At 38.9% G+C, this 17,108-nt stretch overlaps 1 protein-coding gene across 2 annotated transcripts in view; it reads right to left on the bottom strand.

Moving 5' to 3' along the window:
* Nucleotides 1-17,108, bottom strand: part of PRDM11 (PR/SET domain 11) — a 64,460-nt gene that overhangs the window by 33,801 nt on the left and 13,551 nt on the right. For both annotated transcript variants that reach the window (XM_048483724.1, XM_048483725.1), the window contains exons 2-5: nt 10,491-10,609; nt 9,820-9,923; nt 7,030-7,292; nt 3,279-3,346 (exon numbers count right to left, since the gene is read on the bottom strand). In XM_048483724.1, the coding sequence (XP_048339681.1) occupies nt 3,279-3,346; nt 7,030-7,292; nt 9,820-9,923; nt 10,491-10,606 (551 nt within the window). In that variant the 5' untranslated portion in view covers nt 10,607-10,609. The remainder of the gene's footprint in view (nt 1-3,278; nt 3,347-7,029; nt 7,293-9,819; nt 9,924-10,490; nt 10,610-17,108) is intronic.

The raw sequence follows: 17,108 nt of genomic DNA, 5'->3' as shown, positions 1-17,108 counted from the left end.
TGAAGTAGACCCAGTGGTGGGATTCAGCAAGTTCGCACCACTTTGGCAGAACCAGTTGTTAAAATGGTGCTTGTAAACAACCAGTCATTAAATTATTTGAATTCCACCACCGAAACCGGTTGTTAAATTATTTGAATCCCACCACTGAGTGGACCTCAAATGTAACGCTTTCATCCATGTACAAGAATCTCTTAAAATGGACAAGAAGGTTTGCACAGGATACATGTATCACAATATCACTATCACAATATCACACAGCCATAAGGCCAGTAGTTTGTATCGACATCAGTTCAGGTAACTTTCCACAAGCCTACATAAGTCTAAAGACTAAACACTTCACACATTTCATGATTTGCCCGTTCCCTTCTGTGGCCATCTTCCACCAGTGGATAAAGCCTTTTTTTTTTGCTTCAGATGGCATTTCTTCAGTTGATCTATAGTTATCTTTCTACCCAATATTTTAATTGTTATTTAGCTCTTTTATTGGTTTTATTGTTTGTTGTTGGTTTTAATATTTCAGTTTGTTAGCAGTCTTGGCTATCATCAGGGCAGAAAGACAGGTATGAATTTTGTAAAATAAACAAATATGTTTGGTTCATGTATGGATACATGTATGGGATAACTTACATTCATGCTAATTGATCAAAGGTATGAAAAGTCTTAAGTATTCAATACTGGAACACTTGTATTTAGAAAGTAACACTACACACATATCTATGAAAATACAATATAACATACAGAAAGCCCTCTAGATTTATCATAACCATCTGTTTTTTAAAAAACTGAACTCAGACCACTGTATTCCCTTCCCTCCCAAGCAATTCATAGAAAGAAAACTATCTACCATGGTACAGTCTTTGTAGAGATAACAATGCTTGACAATTGTGTTTCAACAAGGGCTTCTTGTTGATCTTAGCTGAGTGGTTACATCTTTTTCTTTAGCAGAATGAAGGAGAAAAATACAGTGTATTACTCTGTATCACAGAGTACTTTTCATCTCCTCTCCATGGGACTGATTAATTTTCATTTCCTATATTGCTCCATCTCCAGTTTTACAGTTAAAGTGGTAGAAGTTCCTCTATAATAAAGAAGGCAGTACAGACTCCCCACCAACCCCACAAACCATGAGGAGCTAAACATTTGGGGACCAGGAAAGCAATAAGACCATGTTATATATCACAAATAATTATTGACATTAAAAAGTAGCAATAGGACAGCACCTATACTGAGAGGCAAGGTGGGGGGGGGGGAGGTTTAACCCTTTCTACTCTTTGTGCTGTTTCCTGAAAAACTCTTCTCCCTACCAGAGCTATTAGCTACAGTCAGAAAAAAAGATACCTGTATGGTTCCTGCCCTCTCCTCACATTTAGTGACAGCTGCAAGGGATCATGCCCAATGGAGAAACCAGTACATTTGTGTGTGTGAGCATCTGTTTTTTTAAACTTCAGATAATATTTGAGGATCCAATAGCAAATTACCTTCAGAACACATAGTATGGCTCCAACAAGGTGGTTAAATTGCCTTTTAGCTTCACTGAGGCTTAATCAACATACTTTAATACAGAATTTCAAGAAGCTTCTGTATGGTCGAAATATGAATGAGAAATTCCAGGATAATTTTGGTAGGGACAGGTAGAATAAATCTAGATTCAAAAGAGTTGGAATAAGTAATGGAATAAGAATGGAATTAACCCTTTCCATCAAAACAGGCTGACAAGTTTTCCAGGTTTCCAACATGCTTTTGAATCTTTTCCTGTCTTTTTCAGCTACCTGCAAACTGAATAAGCAGAATTCTATAAAAATGACTTTCATCAGAAAGTTCACAAAAGAAAATACATTGGCACACAACACTACTGTAGATTTAGTGTCAAATCTGTTGCTGAGATTTTTGTTCCCTAAAAGGATTAAATACATAGTTTATCAGTGGCAGCACACAGAACTTCCACACAGTACTTTATGCTGGAGGGAAAAATAAACAATGAACATGGTACGACTATCATCCAGAGTAATCAGGCTAGCCACAATGAAAAACAGTACTGGGAGAACCATGGTCTGACACCGCCAGACAAATTGTGTTTTTATTGCCCACAAGCATCAAGAAGAAGGCTTGCCCTAAACGTGCTGGTAATTAGTCTAGCAGAACTATTTCATACACATATTAAAACACTCCCCCCACCCCAGATTAACAGTTCTTGAAAACCCTTTGTTAGTCTATAAAACAGATTACAAAACACAAAAATACTCTATGTGGATGTAAACATGTTATTGAACAGTATCAACACCAAATAGTTTATCAACAACTCTGGCAACCCAACCCTACACATGCTCGTGTGGAAAGATGTCATTCAAACTCAGTGAGTTTTATTCACAAGTAAGTGTATTCAGGATTAAACCCTAGTCATAAGAAGCGGCCACTGAAGTTAGTTTTCTTGACTGAGGTGAAAATAGTTAGTTCCCTTTTAGGAATTTTGCTACCATCACATGGTTTGAACTTGCATAATTTTGCAGTGTTTTATGGTGACTCTTAAATTATATTAGTATTTAAAATAAAAAGATTTCCCCAGCTTCTTGGGATGCGTGGGCTGCAAGGGATACATGAATATTTAGCAGAATATACCATATGGACATCAACCTATTTCTGCACAGTAGTGTTAAATGGAAAAAATTACCACCACTGTTGGTTTTTTAAAGCTCTTCTACTGCAGACTAACGCAGATACCCTCTGACACAAACTACATTAAGATTTTTTTTTTAAAAAAATGCTGTTAGCTTTTTTGCAAAAATACCATGTATACTAGAATACATTTCTTTAAGTGTACAACTAAAACTAGCAATGTAGTCACCAACAAAAATAAGAAAAACAAACAAATAAAAAGCTCACTCAGGAATACTTCAAAGGATGATCCCTTTCAGATATATACAGAAACCTCAAGTTTTTCTATCATCTGATAAAATGATAAAATTAGAATGGAAAAAGAGAATTGAAAGAAAAATAAATCTGGAGGGTTTTTTGTTTTTAAGTCAGAGACCTATAGCCACTTCAGAAAGGGTCATCTGTGCTACTAAATTTTCTGAATCCTTTTCCCACACCTACTGTAAAACTCTAAAATTCTGAATTAAAGGAGAAAATGGAAGAATATTTGATGATATAGTTAACAATCTGTCTAAAATCTGTCTAAAACAGCCATTTCCTGAAGCAGCACCACAAGAGAGAAGCAATAATGTCTAAGCACAAATCTTTTGAACAAGAAAAATAGAGTAACCAAAAACTAGACTCACCTCATCCAGTTTGATGTAGTTTCATCTGTCCCATCTATGGATTTATAGCGATTGTTCTTGTCAACAATCTGAAACAAACATGAAAAAACCAGTCTAGCAAGAAGTACAATAATTAACTTTTATTTACTAAGAAATGTATGCCCTCTGCTCTTTCCTCTCCCTTGGCTTACCATATGGCCGCCTATACATGGCCAGATATTTGTTTGCTCTTTCTGATCTGGAGCACTGACGTGCCATCACTTTGGCCAGATGCAATGTGCTTCCTTCCTCTTTGAGGGATGGAAGAGGCTCCAAAACATCCCATAGTGAGTGTTTTTGCATCTGCATGTTGAAAACTGCAGAAACTGTACACCATGTTCTGTATTATTGCTCCCTTCATAACCGGGCCAGAACAAAGTTCATCTCAACCTTATTGATGGGCTTAAGAGTGCTGGTCAGACCAGCAGAAGACTGTTTATCTGTTAAACAACGAATCCAGGGATGCTCTAGCAAACGGTCAGGTTTTTATGCATGGTCATAAACAAATGATCTTAATTTTGTTGTACTTTGTCTTTTAATTTTTATACTTTATTTTAAATCTTTGTACTACTATGCCATTAAAGGTTATCTGTATCAACCCTCTCTCTTAGCTACAGAATCTCCACAGGCAGCTTCCAATTGATAATTTAGGATACCAATCTCATTTTGAAAGTAGTGATCATTACAAAAGGCAAGATATTTTATTATGAATGGTACCATAATAGCAAGAGAGGTGGTGGAAGCTGCAAGAAAAATTAAACTAGAAAAGGTCCCAGGTCCAGATAATTTTTCAGGTTTGTACTATTAGTGTTCTGAAGATTAAATTTTCCCATTTTTGCAAAATACAAACTCCATCTTGCAAGGAGGAGAGATGTCAGTCATGGAAAGAACATTATTACCCAAAGAAGGGCATGAACTTAACTTTGACAAGAAAGTATAGACCAATATTATTACAGAATAATGACTATAAGTTGTAGAACAATTTCAGCTGATATACTGAAAATAGTGATCCAAGTAATTCATGAAGATCAATGTGGGGTTTTTTAAAGCTAAAAGACAGCTGAAGGACAATGTTAGAACAATATTGAATATTTTGGAATATCTGGATAAACGTATAGTAATAGATAAACATAATGATAAGCAAGCAGCTTTGATTTTTCTTGATGCAGAGAAAGCGTTTGACAGTGGATCCTCTGAAGATGCCAGTCACAGATGCAGGTGAAACATCAGGAGAGAATGTTGCTATAACATGGCCATACAGCTGGGGAACCACACAGCACCCCAGTGATTCTGGCCGTGAAAACCTTTGACAATACAAAGTGTTTGACACTTCGAGATTTGTTTAAGATGCTGGAAAATATGGATTTTGGAGAGAATTTCATGAAATGGGTGAAACTGATTTATATGTTACAAACAACACAAATAACTGCTAATGGAGACTTAACAAAACCATATGAGATACAGAAAGGAACAACTCAAGTTGTCCACTATCTCCTCTCTTGTTTATATTAGTTCTGGAAGTAATGAACAGAATCATAAGACTTGATGAGAAGACTGAGGATATAAAAATTAAGAAAGAGTCTTATAAATCCCTTATAAAGAAAAAAACCCTCAGATTAAATATAAAGCATTGCAAGATGCAAAAGAAAGAGGAGTTCTATGTTTACATGATATGAAATTATATTTTGTGGCTTTTTGTTTGGTTTGGTTGAAGGAATGGATTATGTTGAGAAACAGAAGATTGTTTGATCTAGAAGGTCAGGTTTTGAGATATGGATGGCAGGCCTATTTATGGTACAATAAAGTTAAAGTTAATAAAAAATTTATTAGGCACACCATATTGAGAATATGGGACAAATTTAAATCTAGGCTGTGTCAAAAATGCTAAGTGGCTTTCACCACAAGAAGCATTATTTAGGTGGGAAATTATATTTGAAAACAAGAGGATAACATATGACATTTTAGACTTTTCAGAAGGGAAATTAATATATGATGAAAATGCCATCAACTTTGGGCATAATATACAAATGGAACAATGGGAAAATGTAAATTTAAGCCCCTTTAACCACAAAAAAAGTTGAAGTCTTAAAAAGAATTTCTATAAAATAATATATTGTTGGTACCTGTCAATGGAGGAATTGACAAATATGCATAAAAGTGTTTTGATTATGTGCTGGAAATGTGCTAAGAATGGTGGACTTGAAACAAAGTTAATTTTTGATCCAACTGCATTGAACAATTCAGAAGATTTTAAAGATGGGCAGCCCAATCCTAGGGAAAGAAATAGCTGTGATGTGGCCAGGGATGGTGCACCCGTGCTGCCTCCAAAACTGAAAGCAACACTGCCCCTTCCACCACTGAAGTGGCCTATGTAGTTCAATGAGCTGCATCACTGATTTTGCTGACGTAAGTCCGTGTCAGCAAATAGGAGTGCTCCAAGGGCTAAAGGAGCCGATCTGGATTCACTTATTACCCTGTTTCCCCTGAAAAATAAGACATAGTAGAGGTTTCGCCGAAGTGCGAAATATAAGGCATCCCCCGAAAGTAAGACGTAGCAAAGTTTTTGTTTGGAAGCATGCCCGACGAACAGAACACAGAAAAATAAGACATCCCCTGAAAATAAGACATAGCGCATCTTTGAGAGCAAAATTTACTATAAGACACTGTCTTATATTCGGGGAAACATGGTAGTAATAGCAATTAAAAATTAATTTTACAATTGTAACTAGACAGCAAGCAGAAATCTTTTAAGTGTGTTTGTTACACTCGATGCAAATGAAATCAGGAGCCCTCCCTTTCCCACTGCTTATGTACTTGTGCTTTTCTTCTCTTTTTGTTTGTATTTAAAGTCTTAATAATAAAAAAGTTTAAACCTCCCAAAATAAAGTAATCATCATCATCGAAATAAAAAATACAAACAGGTAGCTGGTGTCTGATGATTTGAGTCCAATAGCACCTTAGAGACCAACAAGATTTGGGAGCAATAAACTTTCAGGAGTCAAATCTTCCTTCATCAGCCTTGATTTTCAAAAACGTATAGTCTAAAACTTTTGTTGATCTCTATGGTGCTACTGGACTCAAATCTAGCTCAGGTAGCGAGAAGAAAGTTTTGACAACCTCCAATAAAAAAACCAGTAAAAAGAGGCCTGAAATTCAGCCAAAAGAATCACTTTGGGGAAGGAAAAATTAAGACGACTTGGCAACAGGTAGTTAACTATAATGAGGACATTCCAAGGCTAAGGCAAACAAGAAGTATATTCTCCCTACTGGCCAGCAACAACAAAGATGGGGGGCATATGGAGAACAGCTTCCAAAACAGTCTTGACAGACAGGTTCACATGGCATTGAGAAATCCTGTAATTACTCTGGGTCTCCAGAAAATTTAAAGCTTTATAGGTAACAGCTAGGACTTCAAGTTCTGCTTAGAAGCAAACTGACATCCAATATAAGTCCTATAAAGATGGCAAGGTACATTCCTTAAAACTTTTCACTTTGAAAACAATAGTTTCATGGATGGCGGTTTGGAACAACACTAAACAGAGTCTACAAAAGCAGACAAACTATTTGACTTGCTCCAACTTATTTTTTCCCCCCCAATCAGTAGTTTAAACTGTTCCTTGCTGCAAATGGGAGAAGCTTCACTAGTAGCTCAGTTAGAGATGCTACCGGTAATTTTCCTAGTAAAAAATTCAGAACATTAACCCTTACTGAGTATCACAGTTAGGATACTTACCAGCCAAGAGAAGAATCCTGCTGACTTGTCTTGACTAGAGAGTTTTCCTTCGTATGGGCCAAAGATGCGACCTTTAGGGATAACCTCATTCACACAGCGCACATCCCGCTCCCCACTAGGTTCTTTCACCACCTCCATGCCAGGAGGAACAGTCATAGCAGCTCGGTCAGGGATTCCAATGGGTACTGGAGCATCTGACACAAACACGGGTGGACCATGATTTGGACATTCATCTACAAAATACTCCTGGCAGGACTCACAGACTGAAGAAAGAAGAAGCAACAAAATCAAACCAAACTCAGAAGTACTCTAAAGAATCAAGTAATGAAACAGATGTCAACTGGGAAACAGTGATTCTTTCTGGTTTTATTACACTGAAACTTGTTCTTTGGAATAAGCTGAACTTTTCATCAAACTAGCAGAAAAGTTCCAGGCTAGAATATTAGACAGTTTTATGGAAGTGGATAGCCAACCTCAGAGCTAAACAGCCTCAAGCTTAACAAGGAGGCAGTGGTGCAGACTTTGATCGAGCCCCCAAAAAGCTGGTAAAGGTATTTCAGATCTGTACTAGCATAAATACAGAAAAGCCAACAGTAGTTTATACAATAAAAACAGGACTCATAAAATGAATTGCAGAACTAAACAGAATCAAATCTCACAACCCAACCACTGCCAGAAAGTAGAACCAAGTAATCATTCTACCCCATGGATCAATTTAGATAGCCCATGATAGACAGTTGATTACCACTGTTGTTTCTCTCTTTCCACTACAGGCAAGAGCAACAAATTTCAAAGAGAACTGTTGCAAGGGTAATTGATCCACCAGAATAGGAGAAAGTGGGTAAAACTGCCCCTCAGCAATTTGCCAGCACTCAGCGCATCTACCTATGTTCAATAGCTTTTCTTCCAAGTGAATCTGCAGTCCTGATTTTTGAGGCTCAAAGGTGGGGAGAAAAAACAAAAATAGGTGGAAAAATATTTTCTCAACGGTGCTGCACAGAATTCAACCCTATGTTACCAAGTTATGATGCACTTGATTTATAGAGAGCTAGGCTTTGCTATTTCCAGGAAAATTATAGTACACATTTCTGTTCATGTCAACTAGCGTGTGTAAAGAGTACAGTAAGTATACACCCAAAGCAGGCAGGACAGTTTGCAGGTTCGAGGAGGCATAGTGGTGAGGCATGGGGAAAGAAAGACACATATTTCAGTTCATTTTGTTAAGAATTTTGGCCACAGCTTGTTTTATTACATTCAGGCAAAGCAGCAGAGATGGAGTATGGGGATGGATCCTGCTGCCTAATGAATGCTCTCCCCAACCAATCTGCTGGGGAAAATCATGGAATGGCAAGCTACTGGGAGTCGTGTGGGTGCCGGACTCCCTATGGTCCCCTTGTCATCTGCTGGTGATGGCCAGCTGGTTGTCTCTGCCTGGGCATGCGCCTGAGTGGCTCCACACTCCGAGGCCCTGTCAAGAGAGTGCCCATTTTGAGAGCCAAAGTTCAGTGAAAAGTTCAGTTCACAGATGCAAGCCTGTTTGTGAAGTCTTCATTTCTGTTCAAGGCCACAGTGTAGTCTCTGGCCCTTTGCTGCATCAACAGTGTTAACTGGAAACATTTGGAGAATACCAATCTGAGAAAGATGCCTAGATGGATCTCAAAAGTTCTGACCAAAATGTGCACGGATTGGTGGGCCGTGAGTCACCTGCTGTGGCCAGCAAAAGCCATACATTAGTGCCTATAGTATAAGCTTATTCCTCATTCCACTTTCCTTTTCCCTCCCCACCCTTTCACCATTACTGCTGGAACTCTGCACATGTCTTGAAACCAACCAAAGTGCCAACCACTCGTAAGTCTCACTGTGTTATGTAGAGAGGAAGCTTTTATTATTCCCATTGTGTCACTGTTCTGAAGTTTCTGTGCATCACTGTGTTTTAAGCTTGACTTATTTAGTAACTTTGCTAATAAAGCTTTAATTAATTAATTTTTACATCTGGGAGTTCTGGATCAGACCCACTTGCTTGGGAATGCTACAACTCAAAGGCTGGATCAGTGGCTTTTGACAAGCCCCTTATCGGGGCTCCCAACAATGGAGAGGCAGGAATGCAGGCACAGCTTCATTCCCAAAGGATCCATTGCGATGCCCAACCTGTAAAGCTGTGACAGAAACAAACAGAATACCAACAAGCAGTCCAGCTAGCATAATGAAAAGGCAAACAATAGACACAAATCAGGAAGGGTGATCAGGTAAGCTGCCACTCCCAGGAAGTAAAAAGGGGAGAGGCCAATGTCATGTGCAGGTTTACTTAAATAGACCCGCGGGCTCCCTGACTTCATTCACTGCCCATCAAGCCCAGCCTGATGTGGCAGGCTGACGGAGCTTGGGCCTACCCTCCGTGTTCTGTCTGAAAGCACAATGCAGAGGCTGGCCATGCTTTCCTCCCTGCTTCCCCTTCCTCCCAAACAGCAAATTGCAGCATTGGTAAGTCCTGGCTATGCCTTCTCTTAATCCAAGACAAAAACTGTGTTTCTACATTCCAGTCTCTGTACTGGAGTTTTTGGGTGTGAGATTCACCACTGAAGACAATGCTGTGTATCAATTCTGCACTCAAGATTTGTAGTTGCACATGTCCAAAATAGACTGCAGCTTCACTATAATACATAAAAAGAGGGAAATCTATTTGCCCCACTTATTGCTGACCTGATGGCTCCTATGGAGTTCTGATTAGTATCTTTCTCCTTTCTAAGCATTTCAGTAAATAAACATTGCATTCAGTAAGGAGACACTTACACCAGAAATCCACCTGCTGAAAGCTCTTGGACATCATCAAATCCTGCTTTCCTTTCATTTTCTTAGGCTCCATGTCCACAGACTGGGAATCAACCTTCCCTGAGCTAAAGAGAACACAGAAAATGATAGAAAATTACTTTGAAGAACAAGTTGACTTTTCAAAAAATACCAGACAAATGACTGGGCTTCTGTCTGTCAGTCCTTAAATTTAGTATTATATCTTTGCTTCCTTCTGAAAGAATTCAGACTTCTGCAATACTGGTACTGTGCATGCAGCTGAATCAGTGATCACCACACCAACCACAAGTTCGGTAGGAGAATTTGAACAACTGTGACCCATGCCATTGGATCAAATCCATATGTTCTGTCTTTGCTTGCAGCCATTGTGACTAGCCAGGAGTTTTGCAAATTGCTCATGAGAGGGCCATTATTGCTGACCAATCAACTGACCACTCAACTGACCATTTTTTTTCAACTTGAACTGCTCTCTTTTACAGATAAACTCAAGCATCTCTAGTCCCATAAGAATTACCTGGTGCTTTGCATAAATCAAAAGTATAGCCATGAATATGTCCAAGAATACTCTGAGTTTGCTAAGAGTTTCTTGACAGACAACTCAGTGTGAAACAGGGCAGGAGGTTTAAATCTACTAGCTTACTGTGTCCCCTTACCAAAGCTGTCCATATTCTTCTTCTTGGCATGGTGAGCAGGGCTCCGTCTTGATAGTAACCATCTCCGCCAAGGAAGTTTGGTTCTGGATCAAGCAATCATTCAGTTTTTCACTCATGATCTATAAGGGAAACCAAAGCAGATGAAAAAGAAATGACGTTGGGAACACTGGCTTGGATCCCATGAAAGATTTCTGTAACTGGAGCAGAAATGGGGGTGGAGGGGTTGTTGATTCCCTCCTTCTGTGGTAATCATCTAACAAGCTCTCCATGCTGTCCCTGGGGGTCTCCATTCACAAGCAGAATTTTAGGAGGCAAGTGAGAAATCTGTGTCCCACAGATGGAAATCCACTATAGGATCCAACCCATTAGCTGTTACTTCAAAACTCACTTGATAAGGAGAACCAGGCGAACACTATACTATATGGTAATAAAACATCAGTTATTTTTTGGTGCCCAGATGCAGCATCACTCCCCCTCCAAGGCTCAAATGGAAGGTTGATGTATAACTTTCCAGCTGCTAAATTTAGCAATGGATTAAGAGAACTAGCTGGCATGATGCTAAATCACAATCTATAGTGATGCCAGCCTGGTAGTGGGCATGCCTCAGAGCTTTAGCGGGGGGGCTAGGGCAGAAATTACATCAGGTCTGGCCAGACTCCATGTGTAACATTAAGTGCATTGGCTGTGTGCAAAAACTTGGGAGTTTTCCAGGACAGCCAGAATGTTGCTTCGTGCGTACATCATATCCAGGTTTTCTGCTGAAAATGACATCACACATTGTACAATGTTATTTGCACCCACAGATCCTTCTTCCACCAGTCTGGTAAGCAGCTACAGAAGGGTTGGTTCACCAGCAGAGAACACATGGGCAGCCCTAACACCTCTTTTACCCTTGAACCTGTTAGAAAGTCACACAGTAGACTTGTCAGGCCCCCACAGAGGTAGGGGATATCCTGCTCCAGGGCCACTCCCCCTGTTGCCAATCATTTGGCTGGTGGGGAATTACTTGCAGCACACACTGGAAATTATGATATCACGTCACAACAATGAACAGAGACTCAGGTATCTGGGCAAAAACTCTATGGTAAAAAAATACTTCTACCATAGAGTTTTTGCCCAAATACCAAAGCATTGCCATGTCAGTGTTCGCCACCAGAACTTACGGCATCACATCACTGACCAAGGCATCTTTTTCTTTATGGTAAACCCCCACCCCATCCCCAGCAGGGAGTACCTGTCAGCCACATCACACAGATTCCATTCTGCTCCTACTGTACCAGCAATCTCCTACAAAATTGGCAAGGCTGTCCTGTCTGTAATAACCATGACACTACTAATTTCATTTGGAAACATAATTTCTTCTGAAACTTGGAAATTTTAAAAAATAAACTTAGTGCAGAGAAATAAACCTAGTGTTCTTCCCTGTCCCAATAGCTCAGGGGTAGGGAACTATAAGCGTTTTTTTCTTCCCGAGGAATTCTGAATTCCCATCAGTTTCACCAGCATGGCCAATTGGCCATGCTGACAGAGGCTGATGGGAATTGTAGTTCCTGAACATCTGGAGAGCCGCAGGTTCCCTACCCCTGCAATAGCTAGTGGACAGTTTCACCATAACAGATAATTTGATTTCATTGGGGCCAAAATGTATATTTTATTAGCAACATAACAACTCAGGCAAAGACAGGTGACCATGTGATATGGTACACAGTCTCAAGAAAGATGAACTGCTGGAGTACAATATGGAAAATATTATTAAATAATTGGAAGACAATTTTAAATAATACAATGAAAATTTTGGCAGACTGACAATGATCCATGAGATACAACTCAGCTGGAGATAAAATTTGAAATGCTGCTATGTCAGCATCTGAAGAGACAGTCTACATATAGTAATCAAGGCATGGATTAGGGGTTGCCTTATATGAAGATGAAAAAATGAAAAAGATAAGGCTTTTCCCATTAACAAAAGATAAGGCTTCGGCCATATGAATGAGCTGCACTAATGCACTTTGTCAGAACTTCTATCCCTCCTCTTGCTGAACTGGTTCTCATTTTATAATGAATTATTTCTGGTCTACTTTATCATAATATACCCATTAATATAGAATTTGGATTACACGGGTTAAAGCAAAAAAAAAATATCTTGATATACTGGTTGTTAAGGACAGTCAGGAAGCGACCCCATAATCATTTTTAACATTTTTTCCTGTCCTATATTTAATTTTCATTGTGGCCTCACCAAGCAAAGCAAAGACTCTGCACAATGGGATCAACCAAAGCTGGAAGAAAGCGAAATGCTTTTGTAAATCCAGAAGAACCTGGTGTGATTAACCCCAATATGAATTCCATATTGACACCGAGGAAGGCGTTCAAAATGATTCTTTCAGACACAACCAGAAGCATTTCAATAATGATTTTTTCAGATCAGAGTGACTGATGTTAAGGATATTTAAAATGAAATGATTTTAAATTACCCCAAAAATTGAGTTTCTCATTTTGCAAATAATTTGTTTTGTAACAAATAGTTTGTACCAAATTGTTGCTATAACAACATTTGTGTTGCTAAATAAAACCTTTATACTATTTTAGAGGCATAATCCAAAGCCTCTGATCATTCAGCTTTCAAGCGTTTTGCAGTATATAATTATGTTTGCTTGGAGACAGGGTGGTTTGAAGAGAGTGTAAAATAAATGGATTTATGTTTTTCTACCAGTACACATGAAAGCATACTAAAGCTAGGGAGGCTCACAATCCAGTAAAGCAAAGTTAGGGGTATTTAATTGAGGTCTTGTAGCAAACACTACTAGACCTCAAAAACCATGTACCGCATGGTCTCTTGTTTTTCACTGAGTTGGGCTAAATGTATTACCAGTAAAGAAACAGAACCAAGTCCTCTTGTATGGTGAAGCTGTCTACTAAATCTTGGGATAGGGGCCTTGGCCTGCTCTCGGCACGAAGTTTATTTTCTGAAATTTCCAAGCTTTAGAAGTCATTACAATTCCAAATGTAAACAGTAGTATCATGGCTATCATGGACAGAATGGTTTTACCAGTTTGGCACCAAATTTTAGGCATGGTGAGAGCAGGAAGGAATCCGTGTTGTATGATTGACAGTTACCCTCTGGCAACTGGCCTTGGGGAAGGGAATAAAAATATCCATTGTATCATATTTATCATGTTTTAGGTCAGATTTTAGTCATTTCAATCAGTATGCTTGGCTAAGGAACATGCATTCAGTTTTAAAAGTATTTCTTTGTATAAAATTCAGGGTTTTTTACAGCAATGGAATGAAAATTTTAAGAATAACCCAGTTTGATCAATCTGTCCTGTTCCAGATGGGAAGCACCAAATGACATTAAAATAGATAACAGCCTTTGCAGGCATTCGAAGAAACATCTAACAGTCCTTCTCTGATATTTCTATAACATGCAGTGCAGCACAATGACACAGAGTCAGCTTTTAATTTACTACTGAAGAGAGTGTCGTCCAACACAGAAATCCATTCATCCGTATTTGGTATATATACCACTGTGTACTTTAAATGCATGGCAGTGTTGTGTCTGTTTCTGGGAAGGATTATGTTATTATGGGGAGGAATATCAGCATGGAGTCTCCCACAGAGCTGGAAACCTTTGACATTACTAAACAGTGTGGGAAGGAATAAAGCTGCAAAGGTTCCCAATCTCCTAATGTAGCATGCGTTAGATAGAACCCTTGGGCACTTTATAAACAGTGATTTCTAAAAAAAATTTAACCCAATTCAAGAACATGTAAAATTACAAGAGAAGCAAAATATGCTGTGTGCATAAATAACAAAAAAAATATCCTGTGTCCATAAATAACAAAGAAAAAATTATTTGCAACTTGTAAATGTGCCCATATTTTTGCATCTGCAAAAATGAAAACCTCCTCTTTCTTAGTCTAAATCAGGGGTAGGGAACCTGCGGCTCGAGAGCCGCATGCGGCTCTTCTGCCCTTGCACTGCGGCTCCACAAGCCGAGCCACCGGCCCCATCCTTGCCCACCCTGCAGGCAGCAGGGCAGGCGCACCAATTCCCCATGGCCAGCTGGGCTTCCCCTCTCGCCCGCCCCGTTGAAGCAGGGCGGGCGCTTTCCCGGCGGCCGGCAAGGCTGAGCTGCCAGCTTCATCCTTGCCTGCCCTGCAGGCAGCAGGGTGGACACATCCATGCGCTTCTCAGAATGAGCGGAGTAAAAGGTAAAAAAACCCCAATATATACAGTGTTATCTTTATTTTAAATGTCAAAAATTATTTGCGGCTCCAAGTGTTTTCTTTTCCTGTGGAAAACGGGTCCAAATGGCTCTTTGAGTGTTAAAGGTTCCCTACCCCTGGTCTAAATACTTGCAGCAACAATTTAGCAAAGAAATCAGATCCCTGTTTTGGCTTTCCAAATGTAATAATTCTTGGTGCTCATTCTCTGTCATACATAGATAGGGAAGTACTGACATGAGTCCTGTAAAAATATATTTGAAATGTACACATATACATTGTTAAAGAGAGAGTGGTTCTGAAAGTTCATTCCCACCAAAAAGGTAGCCTAAGCAAGAACATCTGCAGTTCCTTCATACTGGAGGATTCAGTCCATACAAAGAAACTGACATTACAAAAAGCAACAGATTTTTTCAGTAACAAATCAGCACAACAGGCTGATAAAGATGCACATATACAGAGGCATGGAGTAGACTCCAAAATGGCTAAAAGTACTTCCATATCAGATTTAAATCTGAAATTTAGAACAGAGTGCAGTATGTCCAGATTGCTGGAGAAGTCTGAAAAATGGCACTTTAGACATGCAAAACCCCCCAAACATAAACATTTACTCTCATAACAGATCACGATGCAGAACACATCTAGCCATACACAGGGTGGAATTTGGGCAAATGGCATTTACCTGAGACTTTTAGACATTTGAATCAGCCTTGAGAGGTTTATAAAAGAAGTCAGGAACACGTAAGCATATTATTATCTGGTCAAGCAGCCTTTCCATCAGAATTTAGTATCTTTGTTTGCAAGGCCTGAAAGTTAATCAATGCTGCCTTTCCTACAATAATACCATCAGACATAAATGGGCAGCTTAAGGTGTAAAGTGGGGGCAAATTCCTATCTTCCAGAAGTACCAAGCCCTCAGAATAAATAAATGCATATAGTAAGGCTCCCAGGTAATCAAGTGCCAAAACACACAAACATGTCTTTACTTGTTATCTTAAAGAATAAAATCTGCCATGACATGAAGACAAAAACTGAAGGCATTCATGCTTAAATCTGCTCCTATTATGCAAAGAAAATGTAATGTAAAACACAATAGTTTCTTCTGGGATTTTCTTCACCAAGACGCAAGATACAGGTATTAGCCCAAGTTGTACACAGCTTATCCAAGGCAGGAGAGGCTATACCTCTTCCCAAAGAGAATTTTGAAACACCCAAAACACAAAATTATCACACATAAGATTCCCATGCCACCACCACTCCTCCCCTCCAAACTCTACAGACCAGCCAAAATAATTTTATCCACCCTTCACTAATACCTATGTGATTAATTCCATTCTTATCAGCTGTTTTAACTCCACTGATGCTTTTCAGAGAAGATGGTGTGCAAAAGGTATTCAAAACAAACATTTACTAAGTTGAAGCAAAAGTAATTATTGCTCCCAAACTATCAGCAATATTAAAATTATTCATAAAACATTTAATTTACATAGAGCTTTAAAAATGTATGAGGCTATGCTCTTGTACAGATAGCACACACCTTAGTCCTATTTCTCAGAAACTTTATGCTCTTTTCAGAAATGTCTTCCAAAATCCTTGTTTCCTTTTCTAACAAGCTTGTTTAATATCATAGCAGTCAGGACAGACCTAGCAGTGGCAAAGTTTCTGCTGCTGGCCATCTGTCGAGACTGTAGACGTTTTCTAAGTATCATAGCTGCTAATTTCTGTTATTATGTCCTTAAAGAAAAATTAAGTGGTGGGCAAATGTTGGCATATTCTGGTGTTCCAAGACAAAAGCCAAAGCAGAGAACTATTCAGGAACCATGTCTAATTATCAAGCTTCTATTAACAAACTTCTATTAACTACTATCTGTTGAGATTGAGCTAGACTGGGCTATCCAGGTCAGGACACAGAACCTTACTGGTTAAAAAGATTAATGGCAGCACCTTATCAAACATGTTGATGAAAGTACCATTGTTGTTTTAAGACAATGAGCCCTTTAAAAGTTTGTGACCACTGTCTGTCCGCTCACAAGTCCAATTCAATTTAGCACTGACAATTTTAAAGTTCCTAACATATCCACTACAAAAGGTTTATAACCCGAGAACCTAAGTATCTTCGAATAACTTTATCAGACATTAATAATATCTGCAAGATTCCATATTTCCATCAGGAGTAAATGTTTGCCTTCAACATTCAATGTATTTTATAGTGTCAGATACCACACTACTTTTATGTACAGAATTTAAGCTGTGGAAAAAGAGATACTCATTTCCAGTTACATGCATATTGACTTGAGGCCCTATATAAGCCTTTTTTGTACAACAAGAACATGTGTAATATTTATTTATTTATATTTTACATTTCTGTAGGGACTCGAGGAGGCTTATACAG

The sequence above is a fragment of the Sphaerodactylus townsendi genome, linkage group LG02 (assembly GCF_021028975.2).
Source record: "Sphaerodactylus townsendi isolate TG3544 linkage group LG02, MPM_Stown_v2.3, whole genome shotgun sequence".
Lineage (NCBI taxonomy): Eukaryota > Metazoa > Chordata > Lepidosauria > Squamata > Sphaerodactylidae > Sphaerodactylus > Sphaerodactylus townsendi.
Note: the sequence above shows the minus strand (reverse complement) of the source record. Positions and strands in the feature narration are given on the sequence as shown.